The sequence below is a fragment of the Thunnus maccoyii genome, chromosome 4 (assembly GCF_910596095.1).
Source record: "Thunnus maccoyii chromosome 4, fThuMac1.1, whole genome shotgun sequence".
Lineage (NCBI taxonomy): Eukaryota > Metazoa > Chordata > Actinopteri > Scombriformes > Scombridae > Thunnus > Thunnus maccoyii.
In genome coordinates this window covers 8,341,581-8,369,008 of record NC_056536.1, presented here as the reverse complement: position 1 = coordinate 8,369,008, position 27,428 = coordinate 8,341,581, and the positions used below count along the sequence as shown (strand labels likewise).

At 43.9% G+C, this 27,428-nt stretch overlaps 1 protein-coding gene across 4 annotated transcripts in view; it reads left to right on the top strand.

Annotated features, from left to right (window-relative positions):
* The window catches only part of agrn (agrin), a 255,636-nt gene that overhangs the window by 208,136 nt on the left and 20,072 nt on the right, over nt 1-27,428 (top strand). For all 4 annotated transcript variants that reach the window (XM_042408571.1, XM_042408572.1, XM_042408574.1 and 1 more), the window contains 13 exons: nt 999-1,142; nt 2,670-2,794; nt 2,944-3,049; nt 7,307-7,756; nt 10,107-10,232; nt 14,782-14,909; nt 18,016-18,130; nt 19,575-19,694; nt 19,888-20,298; nt 21,798-21,990; nt 23,942-24,157; nt 24,466-24,695; nt 26,266-26,400. In XM_042408571.1, the coding sequence (XP_042264505.1) occupies nt 999-1,142; nt 2,670-2,794; nt 2,944-3,049; nt 7,307-7,756; nt 10,107-10,232; nt 14,782-14,909; nt 18,016-18,130; nt 19,575-19,694; nt 19,888-20,298; nt 21,798-21,990; nt 23,942-24,157; nt 24,466-24,695; nt 26,266-26,400 (2,499 nt within the window). The remainder of the gene's footprint in view (nt 1-998; nt 1,143-2,669; nt 2,795-2,943; nt 3,050-7,306; nt 7,757-10,106; nt 10,233-14,781; nt 14,910-18,015; nt 18,131-19,574; nt 19,695-19,887; nt 20,299-21,797; nt 21,991-23,941; nt 24,158-24,465; nt 24,696-26,265; nt 26,401-27,428) is intronic.

Here is a 27,428-nt window from a genome sequence, read left to right as displayed (position 1 = left end):
AAGTGTTAGGTGTTAAAGTAACTTGACACAAGAATGTAGGTCCAGTGGAAGTGGATGGAGTTTTGTTTGTGGAAAAGCAATCAATGCTGTAAACACCACAAACAAAATTACCTCCACGGTATTGGGATGTATATATTGGAAAACCTGAGCAAATAAAAAAATAAGTATGCATGGCAGGATTCGACTAGAGGTAAGTGAGAAAATATATTTCTCACTGAATTCATAAGAATCAATACCTCTGAACCAACACTTGAAGAGCTTTTAGCATTAATATCCTCACTCAAGACAGTAAAAAATAAATGACCTATTAGCTAAACTAGCTACATTTCTATGACAGAAGTTATTGTAGAAAGAGTTCCTACTGCGTCCTTTAGTCCTGTCAAAACTATATTGAATGAACTATATCCATTTGTATTCAAGTGAAGAACGGGGTCAGGGCCCCTTGTTTGTCTTGGTGTAATGCAATATGGTGACCAACTCGTATCCTGCCGCTGAGGTAACATAGGACATACGCTCTCAAAGCCACAGAGCATTTTCAGTCAACAGCAGGAAGCCTGCAGGTGCCTCACCCGTGGCCTGACCTTAACAAGGTTTACCCACAGCAAGCAGACAGCACGCTGTATGCCAATACACGATTCAGCAGGGGAGGAGGGAAAAAAAAACACATCATTGATTCCAGGAACATGATGGGGTTGATGTCCTTCCCTAGGGTTGTTTTCTTGAGTTTCTGTTACGTACTCATCCTCCTCCTCCTTCTCCTCCTCCTCCTCCCTCCTCTGTGGCCCCTTAGGCTGGGTGAATAATTCCCAACCCTTGACTCTGAAACAAAGATGAATCACAAAGCCAAGTTCAGAGGCTAAGGTTGCCTCCAACATACCTTGTACACTAAATGAACCAAGTTAATCTTATCCCTCTTGCTGTCATTACCCTTAATTGACTTTTTTTCTCATCAATCTTTCTCTTCCTGTCTTCCTTTTTTCTCCACCTCTCCATGGCAGCATGTAACTGCGACGCTACGGGCTCCGTCCGGGACGACTGCGAACAGATGTCGGGTCTGTGTTCCTGCAAGACAGGAGTGAAGGGCATGAAGTGCAATGTGTGTCCAGATGGAAGCAAGATGGGCATGAATGGCTGCGACAAAGGTAATAAGAGAGAGTACCAAGGCAACCAGTGGAGTGTTAATAAACCACACCAACATGAACACACACACACACACACACACACACACACACACACTTTTTCCCTTTTGTCCCTGCTTTTCTCCATCATTCTGAAGTGTTTTCTATCACTTGCCATATCCTTGGATCAGCCTCATAGCAGCCAGTTCTTTCTCTGTCTGCTTTTCACATCCATCTAGTTTATTGGCATGGGGAGGAAGCGGCTGCAGGCCAGTAAATCAATAGTGATTAGGAAAATACTGGACTGTAGAAATGACATACGCATGATACATCGCCCATTGATATTTTATTTTCTCTCATCATACTCCATTTTGAATGATTCTTGTATATACACTTGTATATTTATACTTCTGCATAAGGACTATTGATTACTTGGATTAATAATGAAAACAGCCCCAGTGATTGCACAAGCTAAAAAGCCAGTTGAAGGAAAGGTTAGTTCCTGCTGTGGAGGCCTGCAGCTCCTTGATTAAGATGCACCATTGGATATCGACTAGAAGTCAAACACTTAATGAAGCCAGCAGTCCCGGCACAGTGGTGGGGCACTCTGCCATACACCCTACCAGATGAAAAGACAAGGTACTGAGAGGTGGTGGCACATGAAAGCAAGCGCCAATGGGTGGGGGGTACTCTAAGCCTCTGTGATGTTGCAACAATGCAAAGACCCCACACTCACAGCCCGCCGGGTGGATGGTGGGCTCGCCGGCTGCAGCTCCTGCTGCGGCAACTTCAAGGCTTCAAACGCTCCTTTGGAGAGCTTCGGGAAAGATGTGTGAAAAAAAATGGCACAGCCAAAATATCCTGAGTGCGCACCTTTACACAACTCGAAAGATACTCACTTTTACAGTAGTAAGGCAGTTAAGGGAAAATGCTGTCTGTGAAACTATGAATAATTCACACAGTGTGATGAACAGGTAACTAGACAATCTTATGATTACATTATCACTGCCATACTGTGGTTGTAAAGAGACTAGAAACAGGTCACTCAATTTGAGAATAACATACAGAGTAATGAACACTGTCTTTCATCCTGTTTAAGGCCCACACACATTTAAAAATCACCCAGAGTGGTGTAGGAGGGGGCAGGGGGGCGTCAGTGGCACGCTGTGAAGCAGCAGCAACAACAGCAAGGATATTACTATTACACTGATATACAGTGTATACCATATAAATGTGATAAGGACTCAAGCATTTATTTTTGGTTAATTACTTTTTAAATTTCATCTGACTTTACGCATTTTGAGAAACAAATTTTCTTCAAGTGGCTGTTTAACAGGCGGAACTTTTGCTTACTTAATAAAAGTAAGCAAATGTTCTGTAGTTGTGAAACTTTGACAATAAATATGCATGCCTATTTACCTTTTAATTTAGTTTCACATTTTCACACAACTACCACAATCAGAATTCATAAAGCAGCTAGACTCTATAAACTATATGAGTATGGGACTGTACAGAATGCGAAACTAACAACATAAACTATTTCTTCCACAGGTCCAAATACCATGACTTCATGTGAAGAGTTGGTGTGCAATTTTGGAGCTTCTTGCATCGAGGAGAACGGCCAAGCCCACTGTGAGTGTCCTTCGCCTGACTGCGATGAGAAAAACAAAACCAAGGTGGGTTCTTCAAACTATCTGCATTTTGGAAACAAGTAGTTTGATCCACAAGTTTGCAACCTAAACTGAAAGACATTGCTTCAGTGGTCTACAGGGAGTTAACATGTGTTCCCATCTCCGCTCTCTCCATCTCTGTCACTGTGGAGCAGGTGTGTGGCTCAGATGGGGTGACCTATGCTGACCAGTGCCAGCTGAGGACCATAGCCTGTAGGCAGGACAAGGACATCACAGTGCAACACTTTGGACAATGCACAGGTGAGCCCAGTGGAAGCCTCCATGCATCACACATCGCAAGGATGGCCAACTGTTATCAGGCCCCTATCAGAAGATAATGAGCAGAGCCGTGGGCCACAAATTATCCCCCTCCTGCTGTTTCTCCTCCTATCCATCTATCTGTCTCAGAAAGTGAAGTCACAGCATTGTGAATGCAAATTTAGCTTGGATTTTGTGTCTACATGATAGCAGTGGGAGCAGTGATGCTTATTTGTGATTAGGCAAATCCCAGTTTTTATTTCAAAAGACACATGTCTGATTCATGGATAAGATCAAAGTGTAAGGAGTCATCAGTATTCAAGCTCTCTTCTGAGAATTTTGCCTTTCATTGTTTGTAATACTGCGCTTTCTCAAGCTCTGTGATTATGATTGTCTGGTAGCAAATATTTAGTTCATTTCACTGAGTACATAGAGTACAGTAAAGTAAGCCCTGCCCTCCCCTTGCACGTGGACTGCCAGGTGACAGCAAACTCATGTGCGGAGAAAAGTATGAAGGAGTAAGAGAGGAAGAAAAACAAGGGTGTTGTAGTTTGACTGGAGTCTGAGATAGCAATGACACTTCCTCTTTGCTTTCTCGCCCCTCTTTTGAGATTTGGCTTCAAGTCCAAACCCCCCTGTTGGGAAATGCGTCAATCCCTTCGCAGTTTCACACTGCCAGGAACACTATGTTGTTTCAGTGTGATGGCGGATGTAGAGTACATGTGTACTGAGTAAAAGGTACAGCTCTGGCCCCTTTGTCCAGATGCTGATGGACACTGTTTGGATCGGTGTAATAGGTGCTGGGACAAACGCCAAGGCCACGGCTTTCATGTACAGTGAAGTTGTCGCGCCGACTGCCAGCTTGCATCACAACAGGGTTCTAGAAATGCCGTCGGCCAGCACAGTGGGGAAGAGGAGTGCCAGCTGCGTGGTTCTGGCCATGAGCCACTGCCAGGTGTCTAGGATTTTTGGGTGGAAAAATGTTCACTCACCTCATCGCTCAGTGGAATCAGGTGACCAAATACAGTGTCGTCAGAAAAGCACAGTCCTCTCCTCCTCCACCAACTGGGTCATATCCGTAGGTGGTATAGCTGATGACATAGTCTGTGTGGAATTGCAGTTGAAGGTAGACTGATAAAAAATACAAATATGCGCAGCAAGAGATCGACAAGGCTTTGATAAGTCCCTGAACATCTGGTAATTACAAATTCAGTGCCGTGGGTTACCAGCAAAAGGAGCCAAAATCCAGTCTGGTTTTAGATTCCTCTGTTGCCTGGCAATAGAGATGTGGGTTGTGTGTAATCCCTCACCTAGCATTGCTGCGCACAGAAGACAAGAAGACGCCTCACAGCGGACTCTTTTCTCTATCGAACCCTCGGGGGAGGAACAGACAGGCGAGCGCTCGGGCCCTCCGACAGCCACAGAGGATCTTTTAATTTCTTCTCCCGGATGCGGTCGCACCGCGGGTAGCTGCTCCGCCGCTGCTGTCGGCTTGGGGGTTAGATCTCGAGCTCATTTCACGTGTGGCTGGGTGCGAATTAGCATTTGCTCTGCCTCCACCCCTCACCACGCCGCAGCCCTGCCTGCCCTCCCTCCCGCTGTTTACATGCAGTCCTTCCAGACACCCGGCTTTAGCTCTGTGGCATGCTAATGCTCACCGAGCTGCTATGTGGTTTGACAAGAGAGCAATGCCAAGGGCCTATATAAATGAGTGAATATTGATCTTTTTTTAACATCATTGATCTGTTGGAACTTTTTATTATACCAGCGAGTATGACTACTGCAGCACAGTCTGTCACTAATGGGCAGGCCAAGATAAATTCACACTAATCTTGCTGAAGGAGCTCCTTCAAATCTTTCTGCTTTCAACAGTGAACTTGCAGCTGAGTGTGATGTTACCCAGCTCCCTCAGAAGTCCTGAGCAAAACAACAGTGCAGCCACGGGGTATAGGGAGGAGTTTCTCGCCTTCTTTCCTGTGTCTAAGCAAAAGATTAGGCGATATGTGAGAAAACCGGCGAAAAAAATGCAAGAGCTACTGTACCAAGCACCAGAGGGAGGGCATTTGGACCAATGAGCAAATTTTGGCGCCGGGGGAAAATGGCCACCAAGTTGGCAATGACCTGCCTCCCCCATATGGTGTTATCACCTGTAGGTTTGCAGCAAATTGGCAACGAATGCCAGCATATGGCATCAGCAGCCCTCCGCCTGCGTGTTAGTCAGGGTTCTGTTGCCTTCACCATCTCTCCTCCGTGTCCTGCGATTTTCTCTCATTATTCAATCCCTCATTCTGTTCCCACTGTTTGCCTCACCATCTTCTCCCACTGCTAGCTTTGTTAACCTGTTTTTTTGTTTCAGATTGAAACCCTTTTGTTTAGGCATTTTGTCACTATCATTTTCTTCTTCTGGGCTGTGTGGTTCCCTTGTCTTTTCCCTTTCAGTCGCCTATATCCAGATTCCTCCTCTTCACCGGGCGCAGCTGACACCACAAACAGTCTTAATAACCACCTTTCAACAATAACTACACGGCTGAGACAAGCCAAGATGACTATGATTTTTTTCTCTCTCTCCACACGGTGACATTACTGTCCATTGCCCCGCTGAGAGGAAAAAAAGCAAAAAAAAAAGGCAAATGGAGTGTTAAACCTGATTAAGGGAAGCATTAGCCGCCAGTCCTTCTTCCCTATTTCAGACGTATTTTTTTCTTTTCTTTCCTTATCCCATGTCACAGAGCTCACTGCTCATGATATGCACACACACCCAAACACACATTAGGCACTTCCCAGGGTGCAAGCCACCTGACGCTAAGCTTGGCACCTGACTGACAGGTGTAGCCAAGAGGAAAGGCAATGCAAGCCACCATTCTTGGTGATAGCATCTCTGCTCTTTGCACTCCACTCCAAATCTCTCTATATACAAATATCTGCTGAGCTTTAATCTGACATCCGGTGTGTCTCCCAGGCTTTCTGCCGTCTCAGTAGGTATCACATTTCACACATCGGTGAATAATTGCCGATCAAATAGGCGATTATAGCAGTGTAATTAAGTCCTACACATAATGTTAGGCAAATCCTAATGAGGCGCAAATCTACGGTATAGGGGTTTTTTTTTTTTATCTTCTGTTCATTTCACCCACACATATTTATACTCATGGGACGTAAAGAAGTAAAGGAAGAATGACAGTATTGTCACGCCTGCCTGCCTCAGCTAAATCTGAAGTGCTCACTTACGTAGCATCGCCCTGCCAACTCACTTCTCCCCCTCAGGAGTTTTTGTCCTATTTATCGTTCTTTTATCCCAGACTGTTTGTCCTTTTGCACCAGAGCTTTTTTGCATCGGTAATGATGGTCTCTCTACAGAGAGCCTCTTCTCTCTCCCTTATTTGGAGTGATTTTTTTGCTGCATGTTGTGTACGTGTTTGTGTGCGTCTGTTGACAGCAGTATGTTTGTGTTGGCGTTGACGGATGCTCATGCTCTCTGCAAGCAGCAGTCTGCCGTCTTTGAAGCCGGAGTTAAAGCCGGCTTTTTTTGCCCCATTTCTATCAATCATTCATCACCGGAGGCACTGGCTGTTGGTGATTAAAGCTTTGCTACTGGAGGGCAGCATTTGAATATGGATATATAATTCATAGGCATTGGCACAGAATGCATGCACCACACAAACATGCATATTGTGCGCACAAATGTATGCCATATGTGTACACACAGAAGCACAAACATGCACTACACACCATGCATCAACATCAACTGGAGTGGTTTAACCCTGTGTGGGCAACATAACTCATCTGCAGGCGAAACACACTGCAGTGAATGTAACTGTGAATGTCATCTGTTGGCATATTCCATATTCATGCATATGGATGCACTTTCATTACTTAAGGTTTGTCAAATAAAGATTCCTCACATCTCATCCATTGCAGGGTTTTTAATCAAAGGTTGATTTTACAAATGGGAGTCTGTGTATTTGTGTGTTCATTTTAATGTAATATCGTAATGAAATTGTTGAGCATCAGGGAGAAAGGTTAGAAGATTAAAAAAAAAGCCATAATCATCCAATAGATGCAGAAGTAAAAAGGTTATTGTCAACAGTAGGTTGGGATAATCGTTAAGTGATTTTGATATGCATAATTGGCTAATGATGTTTTTATTTCCTCTGGTGTGATTTTTGAGGTTGTAATGGAGTTAGGTGAAGCAAAATCAAACATTTCCATCTTTGCTCAGTCATTCATCCATTCCTTGCTTCCTCCCCTTCCCTCCACCAGAAACCATCTCCGAGCCGGCAGAACGACCCACCCTTATCCCCCCCGCCTCTCACCCCAGCTCAACCTCTGCCGCCACCATCACCACCCCTGCCCCCCTCCACCCCAACGTGGTGTGGGCCATCCCGCCTCCGAGGACAACGGAGACAGAGACAGAGCCGTCCCCGGCCACCACCCCCTCTTCCACCATCACCCACAAACCCTCGCGATCAAACCACCGCCACTCCATCCACACCCAGCCTCAGCCGCCGCGGTCCACCGCCGCAGCCGCCGCCACCACCACCTCCTCCTCTCGCAGCAGGCCTACCCCCTCCGCTGCTGCGGTCTCCTTCGAGGGCTCGGGCAGCGGGGAGCCAAGCGGAGACGACCAGACAGAGGAGGGGGAGGAGGATCTGGAAGAGGAAGCCGGTAGCGGCGTCCCAACAGAGGCCAGTGGGGCAGAGGAGCCTGTCGGTAAATCCCTGCTCTTTCACTTCATTACCCATAATGCTTTGAGAGGTGTGTAGGAGGGGCTTATTTTCAATAAGTGTTGGACAAACTCATAGTCTCTTCTTAGCTGACATCATAACACATTCATGCTATCATCTGTTAATTGAAAGTTACATTAAGATCAGCACAGGCTTATGTTATTTGTATGCAAATTGTTTTAGGGAGACAAGTATAAAAGTCAAGCATGCAGGGAAGAGAAATCTTTATAAACAGATGATGTTGGTAACATCTCCACTTGCATATGATGTATATCTCAATTTCAGACAGAAAGGAATCTATTTGTATGGATCACTGTTGCTACATCACCCATGCGCTTTTCTCCCATTCCACCGGCGCGCTCACTCTCAACAGCTAGCAAAACAAACCCAGGCTCTGTAAAATACACTCTCGACAGGCCAGATGAAACTGTTGGCCCGCATCTGGGGATCTCTGGAGCCTGACTTGACAGGCTGATGTGACTGGGAGGTTGAGGTGTAAGTGTGTGTGGAGGGTGTGTACCTTGTCACATGACTAGTCTCAAATCTTTCTCGACATGCCCTTCTGACTGTAACAGCCAGCTGCGGTTTCTGGGCCTCCGCTTGGACAACAAGGGATGACTGAGACTTTTCAATCAGACCTTTTGTTGTTGTTTTTTTCCTTCCATCCATCCACCTCGCCTGACAGCTTGCAGTAACAGGATAGGATTGATGGAACAGCGTGGCCCCAATGTGCTCTTCCTCAGCTCTTCCTCCTCCTCCCTCGTTCTTTCTCCCCGAGTCTTAGATTTATTCTCTTGTCAGAGGCTGACCAGAGTGCTCGGTGACGCGAGGAGCATGTAGCCTGTCTGCCAAGGAGACCCGCTGTCTTGTGGCTGTGTGTGTGTGTGTGTGTGTTTGTATGTGTGTAAAATGTACCCTACATTACATTGTGCTTGCGTGCAGAAGTACTCTCGCTCACATCAATCTGTGAGCATGAAAATGTGAGCAGATGAGAAGATTGTGCAGTGCAGAAGATTTCGACATGGACATTTAAACTCTGTAACAAGCAGTTTTTCCATGATTGTATGTATGTGTTTGTGAGGGCTACCAGTGTTATATATTTATATATATATACATATATATATATATATATATATATATATATATATATATATATATATATATATGTGTGTGTGTGTGTGTGTATATATATATACGTATATGTACAATATGCTGGAGTCCTATCTTATGTTTTGTGTGTTTAAGTCTTATCTCCCTCTCCTCATGTCACTGAGTTTGTCCAATTCTGAGAGCACATATCACTGTCTGAGTATATAAATGTGAGCAGGTCAAAGGTGTGTGTGTGCATGTGTTTTTGTATCTGTGCTCTGTTGAAATCTGCACTTTTCTCTGTCGGTGTGATAGAGTGTGTGTATGTGTGTGTGTGTGTGTGTGTATATATTTGACAGTTTTCATGGCTCCCACTGGAGTCATGCAGAGTCCCCTTGCTGTACCGCACTGCCCTCTTTCCCCCACCATCGCTCTCCTCTTCAGCCCAGCATCTGTAAATCTGCAGACCACACACCAGCAGATGCCCTATAAACCCCAGCCTCTCCCCCCTTCTCCCCCTCCTCCTCCCTCCTCCCGCTTCCTTTGACCGCGAGTCCTTGAGCAGGACGTCCCTCGCCTCTGACGTCTTTACGACTTGTTTAGCCGCTAGCTGTTTGCCGCCGCGATTATTTCTAATCTCTGTGCGCCCATAAACTGAGTGGTTTCGACCAAGACACCCCCTCCACCAAAACCATCATTAGAGAGGACGGAGGTCCGCTGTGGTTACACGCTATCATCCTTCAGAGAGAGAGAGACCAGCCACTTTTATGCCTTTTATGTCCCAAGATAGCCAGATATACAGTGAGGGTAATGCAAACACGACTGTATGGTTTTTTTTTTCCTCCTGGAAAGCCTTGAATGCAACTGTCAGCCAATGAGCAGTGAGCAGTTATCACATCCCCTCATCATTAAAAGTGCTCTGTGTGTGACATAAGTGGTAACAGTGCCCATTATGTGTTCTCTGCCTGACAAAATGAGTTCCAGGTGTAGAATGAATTCCCATGAAAATGCCATATAATCACTCCTGACAGATGCCTCTATTAGCGTCCAATCACCAGTCAGCACACTGTGAACACACAGGCATCTGCATAAGTTGTAGGTTTTGACCTTAGAAACATTACCCGTCCTCAGAGCCTAAGAAGTCTTTAAAAAATAGTCTCCTCTGGGTCTATGAGATAAGCTGCCTTGAATTAATACATTTTCCGAGGCTTCATGAATTATTATGAGCCCCTGTGTATCACCCCCAGGTCCCACAGTGGCAAGCACCACTGTACCCACAGCTGAGGACAGGTCTTCCTGTGACAACATGGCGTTCGGCTGCTGCCCTGACGGCAAGACACCGTCCAGCACTCCAGAGGGCGCCAACTGTCCCTGTAAGTCAAATGTCCCTTTCTCTACCTTCTAATTACCTACCTTTGGTTTTGTTCATATCTGCTGGTACTGCATAATAAGATTTGATAAGAGAGCTGAAATCCTGAGATCACTTCAGTGCTAAGTATCGTTCTAACGCTAACTCTAGCTTCTGTAAAGTCACAGAAGTTCAACCTCTATTGAGGGTTTCTTTAATTGGTCTTTCTGAAAAAACATAACATGTTCAGATACAGTAAATGAGTATCTACAATAGCACTTGCAATTAGTTGTGATTCTAACAAATTTCAACAACAAATACTTTGTTAGCATTCAAATAACTGCAAAGAAAACAAACTGCAAATATGATTATTGCTTGCAGAGCTGGGAGGTGATTAGCATAGCATAAAGGCAATGGGGGAAACAGCTAGCCTGGTTCGATGCAATGTTCAAAAATATACATACCAGCACCTCTAAAGCTGACTAATTAACACATTGTATCCTGTTTGTTTAGCAGTGTACAAACAAATATGTAAATATGATTCATTATGGTTTTTGAGTCAGTCATGTGCTGTTTCCTAGCTGCTTCCCACGTGCTTCCAGCTAAGCTAATCACCTCTTGACTCCGGTCCTGTACCTAACACACCGACATGACATTAACAGTGAATACATGTATTTCCCAAAATGTTAAACTATTCTTTTAAATTTTACTAGTGAGGTGTCTTTTCCTTATTTATGATATCCACCCACGCTCTCTTTTTTTTTTAACTGTAGTCACTGTCTAAAGACTTTTTTCAACATTTTCTTTTAGCATAATGATGCAGTGTTTCGCTTCAGTCCTCAGTCTGCCGTCAAGGGCTTGTGGGAAAGTGTTCGTTTTATGTCGCTAAAACCAAAAATAGTTTTTAAACACTACAATATCACATAATTTCAAAAATACCCATCAACCTTGTCATCCCCACAACATGTTGTTAAGCAAGTTTATGTTGTAGAGATCTTTGGTCATTTCTATTATTACGAATGTCAATGTGATTTTGAACTAGTTTTTCTAATTTATGGAGCAGACTTTCCGGTTTGGCTCTCTGTCATTCTTAATGTTAAAACTGCTGACGTCACATGCAAACAATCAACTATTTCGACCTATACACTGCAGAGAATACTTGTCTCTTTCTCTTCTATGTGATCTCCTCCTTTTTTCTCTGTTAAACTTCTGTCTTCAATTTAAAAACCCTAGTTTGTTGATACACTGAGAATCAACACATTATTATTTCATATTTAATGTTTACCTCAGGAATAGTAATATTGTGCCATCTGCCTTAAACAACCAGATGAACAGGTGGTATTTTTTTCTACAGCGGTGCTCTCATGAATCACCTCATCATCATATGTAAATGATCAAAATGGCAGGTGGCAGGAAATTAAAAAAACACAAAGTGACACCTTAAGTCTGACCTCGGTAATCCATGTTTATGAATTTGACAACACTTGACAGTCCGACTCTGATATTTGTCGTACCCTGCCTGATCCCCAGTGAGTTTCATTTTCTCTAGTTTTCCTCCAGATTTTTGAAAGAACTTTGGTTTGATACATGCGTCAACATCATATTTTAGGTCCCCTCCGCTTTGGTTTATAAATAACCGTCAGTGTCTCTATTCCTGCTTTTTCTGTCTTCCTTCACCTTCTTTCCTTTTCTTTTAATCTCCCACCTGCTTTTATCCCCCCCCACACACACAAACATTCTTCTTTATCAGTCCGTGCCACTGTTCAGTATCTCCCTCTTGAGCTATATCTCACTCTTTTCTCTCCCCCAGCCCAGTCAATCTCAATCCAGTCTTGCATCAGTTCATTTCTCTGAGGAGTTGAGTAGGGAGAGAGTTGAGAGACTACCAGAGGCCGCTGTTGTACCAATCAGTGCCTTCTGCCAGACTCAGTTCATAAAGATAAAGGGCTCCTTTCTCCCCTTTGCCTCTCTATCTCTCTCTCCCTCTCCCTCAGTTGAATTCTGCTCTCTATTTGTCCCAGTGGTGTTAGTCTTGACTGATTGTGAACAGAAGAACACTTCGCACATCTATTTCAAGAGACAGGTGCATAGGAGAGGGACGAATGGATCGGAAATTGCAAACAAACTTTCGCACACTGTCTAACTTCCAGTGATACATTTATTTGCATCGTTTCACCGAAACGTTGCAAATGATGAAGTTCTAGCTCCGAAAGGTCGCAAATAAAAGTATCATTGCAAGTTAGACAGTGTGCGAGAGTTAGTCTGACTGATTGTGAAAGGAGGGATTCTCTCCTGGAGATCCCCCGGGAGCAGAGTTACGTCTCCAAAGCCTTCCAATAAACCAGCACAGTTCACTGCCACACAATCCACAACGTGTTCTGAAGATATGAGCCCACCTTTGGCCGTCATCAGCCCCCCGCCATTTATCTCTTTCAGGGAATTTAGAGCCAAGCAGAGCTCAAACATGGAACAGCACATCTTTCGAGGTTGAATTTGATGACATTTGGCCCCAAATCCTGAAAAACGGCAGAAGCATGTGCCGTATAAGCAACTGTAACAGGTTTTAGCTGTAAGACAACAGTTGTAACAAATCCGCTAAAGCCTGTAAATATTTATCTCAGTCAACAATGAAGGCACACCAGCGATCAATACTTATTTCAGCTCAAGTGTTACCAATAAAAGCAGGCAGCACGATAGGCAGATCAATACACTGGATCTATTTTCTCCTGAGGAGGGATTAGCTGATCCTCCACTCATTAGAAGTGAAATAACATGTCCCTCATGCTACAATATCCTTGTGCCGCCACCTCATCGTACTGTCCGATTTATTGACACGCACACAGACTGTCTCGAAAGAAAAAAGGACTAATTGTTCGCTGTCTCAATCTTCACATTTTTACTGAGGCCTCGAACAGTGAAGCAGCTCAAGGTTGAGTTGAGTCTGTACTTTTGACACACTCGAGGAGATCTATGAAACCCTTTTGTGTTCTCTCATAAAGATTCACAGGATGTCAGACGTTGGTTAAGAAAGTATTCACCCAAGTTATCAACCACCTGTAGTAGTATGCAGCCATGGAGATAGTTTTGACCTATATTTGTCCAGATATTGATACCTCTTACTCTGAGAACTCTGGCTTGACTCAAAAAAAAAGGCCTCAGTGCATTGTCGGTGTCTTAGCTTAATGTGTTATTTAAAAAAATCACTGCAGGCCCTCCATATGTTACATTTAAACAAGGTAATACCATTGGTATGACATCAAAGATAATGGGCAGCAAACGCTCATGTGAAAGCTAATGGCACACTTAGCTCCAGCCACTGTAAACTCTTCCATATGCCAATGGAGGCCTGACACATCCATTACGTTTTACAGTTCAATAGAATCTGGTAGTCAAATAGCTCCGTCCTGCCTTTTATCGCTCTCTTTCTTTCTCTCTTTACGTCCGTCACGGCAGTGAGCTGGAAAATCACCCTCTCTGATGTTTGTCTTCTTTGCAGATTAAAAGTCAGATCTCTCTCTCCGTCCCTTCTCTTTCTTTCTTTCTTCCCTGCCCGTCTTATCGGCCAAACCTCGCCCATTTGCCTCTATTTTATGGCCCCCGTCACATCTGAATCGATGTGTGCTGCCCATGAAAGTACTGTAAAGACGAGGGGAGACAGAGGGAACGTTGTGCGTGTGTGCGTCGGCGGTGTCTGCTGTCCTTTTCATGCAATTTTAACCAGGCTGTGTCAGTCACCAGTCTGGCTGCATTAAGGAGACAATTACTGCTATCTTTCACGATAATCATACAAGTGCTCTTCCCAATCTCCCTGGCGTTGCTCATGCAGGGGTAGCCATGATTGATTTGGACAATTTGTTCTGTTGATTACGAGTGGCATTGAAGCCCGACATCTGCATCTCGCATACTCCTTCGTTCTCACCTCACACACACACACACACACACACACACACACACATACACAGATCTCCTTCACTTTCAGCTTTATTTCAAGCCCTCTCCTCTCTGGCGGGAGTATGAAGAAACCGTATAGAGGGCTGATAGATGCTGGACAACATAACCCTCAAGGTTGCACTGGGAGAATCTCTCTTTGCTGAGGAAGGCACTTTTAAAGTGCCTGTGGGTTGTTTGATCTGTAGTGTGTGTGTTGTTCTTTCCCTCATGTATTTGTGTGTCTGTCTAACTTGTTGTCTTTTTACCCAGCCCTCCATGCCTCGGCCAGCTTTTGGGACGAGTCTCAGTCTGGTAAAACTGGCCCATTTCCCACCTTTCCCTTCCCTCCTTTCCCTCCTCATATCTCACAATCCACCTCTTCCACCACCACCACAACCTCCACCGCCGCCTTTAATGGCCAAACTCCAGCCCTTTCTCAAACCCCACGCAATCAGCAACAAACTCACTAACCTCCCCTTGTCAAACACACACAAACACAAAATCCATCACTAACCCTAAAACCGGCACTACCCTAAAGCGAGCACTGTGTGAAGGCAACGGGAACTGAGTGGTAGAAAAACATTTGGAGCTGTGGTGTTTCGGTATCACATCTCCTGTCTTCGTCCTCCCCCCTCTTCTTCTAGCTACCATGAGATTCAGCGGTTTCCTGCACTTGGACCAGGTGGAGGGACAGGAAGTTTTCTACACCCCCGAGATGGAAGACCCTAAGTCGGAGCTGTTTGGAGAGACGGCCCGCAGCATAGAGAGCGCTGTAAGTGCTGTAGGAGCAAGTAGGGTTACGAGTACAGTTTAACAAGCAATATTAATAGTTCAAATCTGCTTTAAGACAATATTCTGCCCATATTAATGTAAAAACGTACCTTTCTAAAGAAGAAATAACACATTTTTTTTCTTACAAATGAAAAGTTGAACATTTTATTGAAGCAATAAAACGCAATTTGGCTCAGTTTAGCACTTTAAGAGGTTTTGCTGCTACAGACTTACTTGGTCTGGTATGACCAGTAGCTCATGGTGGGTAATGTTAGCTACTGTAAGGTCAGCACACTGAAGATACTGTATTATAATGAATATAACTGTGTAGTGTGAAAGGTGTTGTTCGTAGTAACAAACAAAACAGAGAATTATCACAATCGCCACTTCTGCACTTCTCCTCTTTTTCAGCAAACAAACAATCGATGCAGCCTTAAAGCAACTGACTGAAGAAATGTTTCAGTGTGACTTTATCCTGTCATAGCCACTTACGGATACAGCGTCTTCTGCTCAGCAACAGTTACATAGCCTCACTTTAAATTTTGTGTTTTCCCAAGAATCTTCTTGTCATGAGTAGAAAAGCTTCTGAAACATCATTGAAAGCATTACGAGACACTAAAAGTCTTCACTGAGAGCCAGACAAATCAAATTCTCTCAGCTCCTTCAGGCAGGTTTCATTGAAGGTTTTACAGAATCGACACCCCTGAAGCTACCGAGTAATATTCTGCCACACTGGTCAGGAGTGACTCCTCTGGTCAGAAATCTGATCGAAAAATAACAATGATAAAGAACATATTCTCTGGCCGCGGTCACAGAAGAACATACATCATATCAGAGGGAGACAACATTGCCTGGATGATATTTGATTTTTAATAAAAAGGGACTATTGGCAAACTGTTACATCAGGTGATCCCTCGGAAGGAATGTGAGGATTCATGTCGTGATCACAAGAAAATATGACTCCGACCGGCCGGCGGTGGTGCAATAATTATCATCACAAACATTAAGAAAGAATTCTCATCATGTTGAGACTAGGATTTTCCTCACATATACTGCGGATAATTATGACAGAATTTTCACGGAATTTCAATGGTGCATAGCTTTTAATTTCAAGCACTGCATGCAAGCTTTAGAGCTGAGCTAGCAAAGATATTACATGAAGCTTCAGGAAATGACTTCAAGTTCAATATAAGAGGACCTAAAACTAATTTGCCGATTGCTTCCCAAACACACGGCATCAGAAAGCAGCATCTCATGTGAGATTAATTAAGATGTTGGAGATATTTTGAAATATCAAATCCTTATTCTGGATTTGAGTCACATAAGTTTGGATGGTCATGATGCCAGATGCTGTTAGCCAGCCAGGGTCCAGGCAGGCACAGAGCCTGTACAGTAATCATAGTTTGGCCCGGGTGGTTTACCCCGGTTGAATTTCTCCACTGTTTTCTCTGTTGAGCTCAGACCTTTGAACAAATGTCTCTGTTGTCAAGCCAGGGCCTTGCTCCTCTGATGAAATGGGGACGCGCGTGTGTGTTTGTGTGTGTGTGTGTGTGTGTGTGTGTGCGTCTGTGTATTCAGTACACATCTACCAGCTGTTGAATCGGTGTCACTAGCCCCCACTGGGACCTCATCTACTACCTCACAGCGATTTGTGCGTGTGTGTGTGTGTGTGTGTGTGCACTTGTTAATGCGCTGTGTCTCTGAAGCCTGGTGCAGTACTTGACAGCAACCAACACCCCCTTCATCTTCAAGCACACACATACATACATACAGGGACAAACATGCACAAAGGACATACACAGATATACAGTTCACACACACACACACACAAAGAAGCAACTTGCAGCCATTTCTGTCATATTAGTAAATAAATTAAAAGAAGAGTAGGGAAAGGAAATAAAAGACAGGAGATTTCTAGGTCAGCGTGTCCACTTGAGAGCTTGTCCACCACCATTTCCATCCCTAAGCCAGATTTGGAGGATTTTATTTTTTGACCTGTCTACTTTGCTGTCACACCTCAGCCCACAAATTAAAGGTGCTCAGTACACGAAGCAAATAATCTTAAACACCGAATCCTCAAGCTGAACTGAGTGCAGTGCCACTCAACGAATCAGCAACTTTTTGCACCGCAGTTCACCTTGCTAGCGTCACTTTTTGTTTAAAAGCTTACTGAAAGACTGTGAAAGCCGCAGAAACAATGTTAATGTGATTACTTTGCTGCAGATAGGTGGGTTTCTGAGCTTTTAACCTTGAACTAAATTATTTGAATCAACTGCATGAGTTCCATTTTTATTCTCTTGAGTAAAAAATATCATATGATGTGGGCATTTTATGGAACATCAGTAAATTTGCATCAATGAGATGCAGATGGGGAATGTGGAGGAGCGCTCAGTGGAAACAATGGAAACGGCCACTCAGAGGATGCTACACTGTAGTGGGTTAGCAATCCCTGTGGCTCCTGTGATTTTAACCAGCAGCTGGAATGAGGACAAGTAGGAGGATTTTCCACTTGTTTCTTGTTGCATTCAAAGACTGAATGTGTGTATTAAGAGGAGTGTGTGAATGTGATTAATCCACCACCACACTGACAAGAATAGAATTAAGGGTAAACACTTTAGTATGTGTAACTTTTTCTAAGTTCAAGCATGAAAATGTTCCAATTTGACGATTAAATATTGGCCCAGAGTTTTTAGCTAAAGGCTACTGTAATATCCCTGTTGGCTTTAAAAAAAAAACCATTTTAGTAAAAACCTCCTTATGAAGCTCTTCTGGCTGCTACAACATGCACACAACCGGGGCATCAGAGGCAAAACCAATCAGGAGCACATGTCAGGGTAGCACGACATTTATCTTAGCTCCTCCCGAAAACTTGTTACTATAATTAATACCACAGCTGCAGCTAAATGTCAATTTGTGCACCCACACCCAATAGGTTTCTTCTCTGCACCCCAATTTGAGAGGCAGTCTTTCTTCCTTGGAGATAGAGTACAGTCTTGTGGAATTGGAGTCGCGGCTACGATAGCGTGGAGCTCATTACCAGCCTCATTTATCATCTCTTCTCTCTTGCTCTCTCTCCCTTTTTCTGTATCTCTCCCTCTCTTCTGTAGCTCAATGAGTTATTCAGGAAGTCGGAGGTGCGCAGAGACTTTATGAGCGTTCGTGTCCGTAACCTGGCACCCAGCAACTCCATCCTGGCCTTTGTGGAGGCCCACTTCAAACCAGGTGAGAGCAGAAGATTTGAAAACTGAATAATGATGAGATGCAGTCTGCTAAATCTTTTTGAGCCGCAGCTCAGTGTTGTTACCTCTGTCATTGAAGTTGTGCTTTGTTCCCCTTTTCCTTTTAACTAGCAGGATATCTCAAAACTGCTTAAATGAAATTGGGATAAAAGTTAGGCTAATTTAAGCAGAATAAGCCACCATATCAGCATTTTAAAGCACTACAGTTTCACTCATGACTGTATGGCAGAGAGACGTTTGTTTTCTCCAGCAGTCACCATCATTTTTTACTGTTCTTCATACAAATTATATCCATTCTTCATCTAATTTAGTACATAATAGTTCTGCTTTTTGTTTTTTTGTTTTTATATTCCACACAGTTCTCTGAAAACTTGTTCCAAAATTCTTAGAAGAGTGGCCTATTTGACAGACTTCTTGAAAGCATTTTCACAATAGCAATCATGTTGAACTTGAACAAGACCAAACTTTAAATGCAATTTTTATTAAACAGTAGGTAGCACAACAATAACAAAAGTCATTTAAATGGCCATTACTTAGTAATCTTGCCTTACCTGAAATTTTGCACAATTACTTGTATTAAACATCCAAATCATCATCATTTTCTATTGTTACGTGTTTTTCTGATGCAGATCTGGATTCAGGTTCTTTGTTCATCCTTGACGGAGGCATGCACTCTTACTAGTTATTGTTTATTTAGCTCATAATATTGTGAGACACTGAATGTTTTTCCTAGTTTTTATCATGTTCAATTTTCTTCTCAGTGCCAGCTCTTGCTTGCACCTCAGTGTTAAAAAACAACATCATGAGTAAGTTTTTACCTCCACTCAGATGTTCAGAGTGGTTTTTGTTATTCCTCAGAGCCAAGACAACTTCCCTCCATTTCAGCGCCTGTTGGCATCTCCTATATAGCTAAAAGTACAATTTTTGATCTAAAGCTAAACAGGAATGGAACCTCATGTTACTCTCAAATCGACTGCACATACATAGTGCATTCATTATTAAGACTAATAACTTCTACGTATATGAACTCAGCTCAAAATAATGTTTGAAACCAGGACAGGGCCTTAAAACTCCCTCCCTGCCTCCTCCTCTCCTCTCCTCTCCTCTCCTTTCCTTTTTTTTATTTTTATGAGCATCGTTTAGCATCCTTCATACCCTTCATACAGGGTGACGGGTGCCGTTAAGCGGCTCTCCTCCATGGCCAGTAAAGTGAACATCTGCGGCAAACGTTATGAGAGCGATTCATCTGGAAAAAAGCTGGACAAGTGGCAAGTGGAGGACAAGTGGTCCCCGGAGACCCTCCGCTGTCATACACAGGGTTTTCTGATATATCCACTGTACCACTAAAGAAACACGAGTCCTATGTTTGCTTTGGAGTGCTCCTCTGAGGCCTTGTCCTGAGTGGCTGTACCTCTTGTTTATTGTAGATACAAGATACACGGTGGAGGACATCGAAGGAGCCCTGCTGAAACAGCTGAAGGCCTCCAGAGAGACTAGCATCGCCGTGAAGAAGCCGGAGGACGAGAATATACGCTTCACCAATTATGGTAATACAGTGTGGACTTAACAGGAGTGTGTGGGGATTAATAAAATGAAAAGGGGTTTTAAGTTATTCATAAGGTGATTTATCAAAGGTTTTACAGCTCTTGAATTGGAAATCTCAAGACCGAAGGCTCAGCATACTTTAACGTCTCTTTTTCTTTTTCTAATATCCATCGTTCTCTACGTCTCTGTTGACAGGCCTCTCCTCCATCCCCTTCTTCACCACCACCACCACCACCACAGCGTCGATAACCACAGCCGCTCCCACCACAACTACCACCACAACCACCACCAGGCCTCCGCCAACCTCCCCCTACATCACCCGTCGCCCGCCGGGCACTACCCGCAGGCCCTACAACAACAGGCGCACCACCACCACCACCTCAGCGCCGGTCACCACACCACTCCCCACCACCACCAAAGCAGCCATCACCACGACCGCGCTGCCTCCCGCCACCACCGTTGCCCACGTCAGAGGAAAACTTCACCACAAGGCCCAGAAGCCCTGCGACTCCCACCCCTGCCTCCACGGGGGGACCTGCGAGGAAGACGGCAACGACTTCAGCTGCAAGTGCCCCGCCGGACGAGGAGGCGCCGTGTGTGAGAAGGGTGAGTCAGCAGGGAGTTTTTTCTTCTTCTGTATATATCATGGGCTATTTCTTTTCCCATATTTGTTAATTCAAAAGTTTCAAAGTCTGAGCTTCAAACTCATCTAAGAAAATGAGCCGGAACAGACTTTCCTTATAATTTGGCACTTTTGCAATTAGCAGTTTCAAAGAAACCACCATAGCTGACATTTACCGTGATATTGCAGCAACTACAGTAAGAGGGTTTTAAGCACTCCACTTTCCATTGTGCCAATCATGCCTTTTAGCTGTTCTATAATCACTGCTAACCATATCCTCAAGTGCTGTAATATATTAATAAAGAAGTAGAAACACACCATTAAAATAATAAAATCAAATATTACAGGAACGTTTTAGTCAATGATTTTTTTTATTTTAAAGAAAAAGTAATGAAACATATTGCTTCTGTTAAGCAGTAGTTTTGTCTAATTGTAGCATCACAAAGTGGCTGCAAAGTGCCAACTTAAGTAGCAGTGTGAGTAATGACTCAGTTAGTGCTGGAATATGTAAATTAAATGTTGTGTGGTCACAGATGTGGATTTATTGGGTCATTTAAAGCGGCTCCCAACAAAGCAACAGCAAATCAGAGCTAAGGACAGATTGTCAGTTTTATACTAGATTTTTCTAAAAAAACTTGAGAACAAAGAGTTGAGCGTGATTGAGTCAGACACAACATCTCTCCTCGGTGGCTGCGCTTCAAATTCATCTCAAGTGATTCAGACAGGTTCAACACCTCAGAAGTGAGCAACCACTGAGCTGTTCATCAAAGGCAACACAAAATCCAATCAGCACCACTGAGAAAAAATCATAAATCAGGGAGAACTTCTTCTTTTGTTTCTTCTCTCTTACCCTACTTTTGGGATTTTTGGGGGGGGATGAGGAATAACCTCACGCAGCTGCATCTTAAGATAATTGACACTAATTGCTTTGATGGGGATTAGCTGGTGAGAATCACTGTGTCTTTGAGTTAGAGTGGCTAAATGAAGTCACGCACGTACACACACACACACACACACACATTGCACACCAGCCTCCCTCAGATCAATCAAGTCATTAGAAAAGAGGGAGCTCATCAGCTGCCATTTTCCTCCGAGAGACGGACAGAAAGACAGATGGATGGAGAGAAAAAGAGCCCGGGGGAGAAAATGGATGATAATAATCATAATTGTCGAGTGGCAGAAAAACAAAGGCTTCCCGTGCGTGTGTGTGTGTGTGTGTGCGTGAGTGTGTGAATGTGTGTGTCTTGAGAGTGGGTGAAAAGCTCTGCTCCTCCTCTTTCTCGACCTTCTCCTTTTGATAAACCCATCAAGCATTTCAGAAAAACATAATTCCCAAAATAAACTGCTAGAAAGGCTCATTTTTCTGTCATCAAGACACACCACCACTCACACTTAATTATGCACATTAAACACCTATTACTCTGTGATAAAGCTTAACACATACTAATGACAGGATTGGCTTGTTGTCTTCATTCCTCCATAGTGATCAAGTACTTCATCCCATCATTTGGCGGCCAGTCCTACTTGGCCTTCCAAACCATGAGCGCTTATCACACGGTCCGCATCGCCATGGAGTTCAGAGCGTCCGAGATGACGGGCATCCTGCTCTACAACGGCCAGGACGGCAAGAAGGACTTCATCTCTCTGGCTCTGGTCAACAGCAGGGTGGAGCTCAGGTGAGCATTGACTGAGTCAAGAGGGGGCGACGACCTTGTCAGTTGATTTCTGCCACTTTTGTTTGATTAAATTAGATGAAATGTTAATGATCCCCGTGAGGAAACAGGGTCATTGCAGCAGCAACTGAGAGAGGATGTAGATAAGAATACAACAAATAGAGAGCGCTGAAGATAATGAGGCAAATAATTACAACAAGTAACATGTTGAAAACACCACTGCCCGAAATTAAATAAAGATACAGAGGCTCCTTGACAGATTTGCAGATAGATATGAAGCATCGCTTTCAGAAGTGTGTTCAAACTCGCAAAGCTGCGCACATGATCCTGTTTGATGGGAACATATGCACAGAAATATGTGCAGAATGTCCAAATTGGGTACTTTATATTCTGAAATGTGTTTAGAAATGGCTCATAGATGCATTAGAGTGTACAGGATTGAAGTAACACAGTAAATATAGAAACGTAGTAACACTGTGCAAGTCTGGAATCACCCATGAATCTGATTGGGTGATATAACAATAGACACTGAGAAAATAGAAATGTGTCATCCATCTGTGATCTTGCTGTGCCATTTATACAAAGTTGGATTATTTTATTTAGTTAGTTTCTTTATATGGGCTCAAATCACAAGTCTATGGTTGTATTGGGCTGCACAGGCAATGAGTTAGATAAATTAATTAGAATGAATTAATTGCTTATGGTTGGTGGAGAAGCCATTTAAAACTGCACTTTTAAATTTAGTGTTGTTCTTTCATAAAGATTGGGGACTTTCAAGAGACACATTAAAAAAAAAGAACTGTCAAAATCAATGCAGCAAAGGCAGAAGCTTCCTGACCTTTATGTAGTTTCTAGTATAGATCCAACTCCAAAATCATTGAATCCTGCACTTCCCATGATCTCTAAAGCATCGTTTGTTATATCCTCCCTGCAAGGTAAACATCCACATCTTTCAATATCCATGCCTCAGTTAGTAGCACAGCCTTTCTGTTTAAAGATTTGAAGACTCAAAGCCGGGCTGAGTATCACTTCTCATGACAAGAAAATTGAGTTTGACATGTAAAATTGCTGTAGTGCCCTTTAAAGATGTATAATAGGATTCCAACAATGGACCTGTATCACTTTTGGATTAAAGCTGACAGTAACCAAAAGTTTCATCCAGTCTGTTTAAATTAGACTATTTTCCTGCCAGAAACCTGTAGAAACAGTAAGTTATTATTGTTTCCCCCCACAGTGGAATTGAATGCATAAAAAATCATTTGGGGTAAAACAGCATCTTCAGAAGAGACATGGTCTAATTAGAGCTTCTGCACCGCGTCTGTGTTAGACCTATTATTTCCAACACCACCCGCTTTCCTTATCTTTTCGGGTATTGTGTTTCACCCTGACCCCTTGAAGCCCTTGCATTTCCTCCCAACCTGGCCAGGTTAGATTTTTCCATTCAGAGTGAAATCAATAGCGAACTGAAGGAGATCATTAGTCACTTGTGCTTTCAAATGGAGCTCTGCCTCAATTCCAGAAATACAGCTGTGAGATTACCACCCACAGCTCTGCAAATCCAAGACGTGGGGAGAAGAACTAATTATTTGTGGCAGATAATTGCTCTCAGGTTGTGCTAATACTACCATATGTGTGGGTGCACATACACGACAGCTCTTTTCTGTGAGGATATGGCCCCTTTCTCAACAGCACCTCATTGGATAAAAGGTTGAATTAAAAGAGGGTGTGAAAGACATTTTTTTAAGTGAGCCTTCATTTCAGCCACATAGTTTGGAATCCCAAATGGGAAGTTTTGTACTTTCTCTCTTTCATCCCTCTCTGCTCAATAAAGAATAAACATATAGTGTGGAAAATAACCTCCTCTAGTGCTGTAAACTGATTTAAGGGTATAAAGTGATTGTTAGATAAAGTTGACTGAGAGATCGTCTAATGCTTTGTATCTCCCCTTTTTCAGGTTCAACACAGGTTCGGGCACAGGCACCTTGGTTAGCAAAGTCCAAATCAGCCAAGGCCGCTGGCATCAGCTGGTGGTTACTCGCAATCGACGCAACGCCATGCTCAGCGTGGACAACGAGCCGCACATTGAGGGCGAGAGTCCACGTGGCACAGATGGCCTGAACCTCGACACCCACCTTTTCATTGGAGGAGTAACCGAGGAAATGAAGCAGGAGTAAGAATAGATTATATTTCTTCTAACACACAGCGATGGGATCGTTCAGGGCAGAAAGGAAATGAGACAAAAAGACCATCAACTGCAGATTCTGTTCAATTAAACCTGTCAGTGTAGAGATTTTAATATTGAGTCCAGTATTCCACTAATTCCTGACAGGACCTAGCTGCATCTAGTTTCCCATCTTTGTCCATTTTGCGGACTGATTCTTTATTATCAACTGTACGTCTTAGGCAGCATTCAGCTCATTAGCTCTGACACTCCCTCGATGAAGGTTCAAAGTTTGTTTGTTCTCTTCTCTTCTTCAGTGTAAGGGAAAGAACAGCGGTGGCCACAGGTCTGGTAGGCTGCATCCGCTTGCTTGATGTCAACAACCGGGTGCTCAACCTGCAGGAGAACGGGGGCGACAGTCTGTACGGCAGCGGTGTGGGTGAATGTGGCAACAACCCCTGCCAGCCAAATCCATGCAAGAACGGTGCAGCATGCCAGGTCAAGGAGGCAGAGATGTTCCACTGCAAGTGCAGCAAAGGATTCTGGGGTAAGATGCCAAGATAAGGAAGCTTTAACACTGCAGCAATGCAGTTCAGTTGTGTTCCTACTGGTCATACTGGGATTTCTGAACGGTCATGGACTTTCGAGAGGCTTATTTCAACGTGTGCACAGGGAAATATGTAGACAATATATGTTGTAATCTCCAGACTTCTCTAACACCTTGTGGTTAAAATGATGTTTGTATCTCTGCTTTGCCTTCTCTTCAGAGATTCACTGTGGTCATGACTTGCTCACAAATCCTAAGTAAGCTTGACAGCCTAATTTGACAGTGTAACTCACGCCCCCAGCAGGAGCGCTAGAGGTCATTTTGTAAACACCAACACTGTCAAATCTGTGTGTCCAGCACAGAAATGAGAGATTAAATGTTGACGCAGTACAGAAAACATGAAAACTTCCACCGAATTCACAGTGATTGGCCTTTGGCCTATCTGCACTTCCACATCCCTTCCTCCTCTTTTTCTCCCTCCAGCAGATGCCAACTAACAAGCAACTCAGAGAAAATTTAGTCAAGAGCAGACACCATCAGGGCCCAGCCAAGCGAAGCCCTAGTTGTTCCAAAGCCTGCTGCAGAAAGTTCCTCACCAGAACCAAGTTAATTGTCAGAGTTAACTTTTATGCTTTAATATTAAAAGATATTATACCCACATGGGGCAGCTCAGTGGTTAGAGAAACCACCTTTCAGCCAAGTTTTAAGAGCCATTTTCCTTCAATTTGTAATGTGGATCAAGAAAGTATCACATTACATTACTATTGCCTTTCATATAAGAGGTGCTTTTATGTTTTGTTGATATCGAGAAGCCTGAGAAGAAGCAAAGATAACCCTCTACTCTGAAGAAGCATTGCTGTGATCAAAGTTGTGCTGGCAACATGGTGTAAAATGAATGGTGATAATGAGAATTGGACCGTTGCCTGCCAACACACAGTCAAGTTAATTTTATCATCACGTCAATTTAGTGGCCAAGATGGCCAGTCTCGAAGAGAGGGACAGATCACAGAAAGAGAAGAGAGTAAATGGGTAGAGAGAGTTGTAGTTAGACGGAGGACTAAAATAATGGGAGAGAAGGGAGAGAAATGAAAAAAAAAGAGCTGCAGTAGGGAAGAAGTGAGAACGGAGGATAAAGGACAGCTTCCAAAAGTGCGAGTGAGGAAAAATGGGGGAGTCCTGTGAGCTCAGCGGGGATGGGGTTCATTATAGCGCCCTCCTCACCACAGGCTCTGACTGCTAAAGTAATGATGGGTGAATTCAGATGGGTTGTGGCAGAGGGCAAAACCATCATCCACCAGACGATCCCGAGCCATTCCCACAGTCGGCGTTGGCCCAGAAACATGGCCGCATGGCGGGGAGGCCCTCCACTGTTTAATCTGGACGTGTAATATTTCCAAATCCTATTAGAAAATGACCTCTATTACAGAGGAAATCCATCCCGCTTCCCTCCCTGTTTTTTTTTTTTTTTGTCTCCACCTCCTCTCAAATGGAATAAAAGAGAAAGTGGTAGAAAATCTTGCCTTGAGTTTCAATGATGGTTTTTTCATGGTGGATTTGTGTGTTTGTCTAGGTCCAACTTGTGCTGACGTCCATGACCCATGCGAGCCCAACAGGTGCCATCAATCCTCCCAGTGCCAGGCGCTGCCCGAGGGAGGCTACAAGTGCGAGTGTCCAATGGGACGTGAAGGGAGGCACTGTGAGAAAGGTAATCTGAATTTAACAGTCAATATTCTGGTGTAAATCCATCACTTCACACCACAGTTGTTCTCTACACTGCTTACCAAGGAGCAGAGTTGTTTTGGTCTGTAGTCAGCTGAGTACCATCCTCCTCAATTTCTGCCTCTTTTACTCTACTTTTAATTCCGCCGTATGACATTTCCATCCATCCTGAATCAAAAAAGGAGATCAAACGCAGGATGGGGGAAGTGGGGGATGGTTTGGGCCTTCAGGGTTGGTGGGGATGGGAGGGTTGCTGGATTGCGGAACTGAGGTAGGTGATTGGCCCCGTCGGGTGGTTCACTGCATCGACTCAGCCGTGCTTGTTAGTGGATAAGCGGCAACAAAGCCGCAGCCTTCCCCCCCTCTCCCTCCCTGCCTATCCGCCCACAGGTGTTGTGTTCAAACATGTTTGTTGCTGCTTAGCTCCACATGACAGAGCTGGGCACGGCTGGGGAAAAAACCAGAGCACGGCTCAGCTGCTTTTGAAGTTCATCGTTAGCACTTTTGGCATTGTCGTATTTTGAAGTCGTCCCGTGTTTTTTCCCTCCCTGCCTTTGTAGATGCTGTGATGAATGTTTGCGAGAGTTGACTTCTGCAACCATGAATGAAAGAGAATATACTATCATGCACATCCTTAACAAAAGAGAAACATGCACCCTTGCACCCCAAACACATGGGAGTCCTGAAAAACCAGATGGGAATAACCTCCTTCCAAGCTCTGAGTCCCAGTTAGCAGGTGATTAAAATAAATTGAGGTGAACCAAAATCAGTGCCGTGTGAGCGAGAGCGTCTCCCATTCCAAAAGGCTATTTTTCCACGGGAATCAATGAGATGACTAATTGCATCAGTCCTCCCTGCCCACAGTGATTAATGGGAGTGTCAGTCAGCCAGAGTGTCAGCCCCAGACAGGAGCTCACAGATAAGGTGGCAGCCAGGTGGATGTACCCTTGAGGGCTGCACTGAGAACAGTTAAAAAGACAGGTAGCTTAGAGCCCACTCATCAGAAGCCTGAAG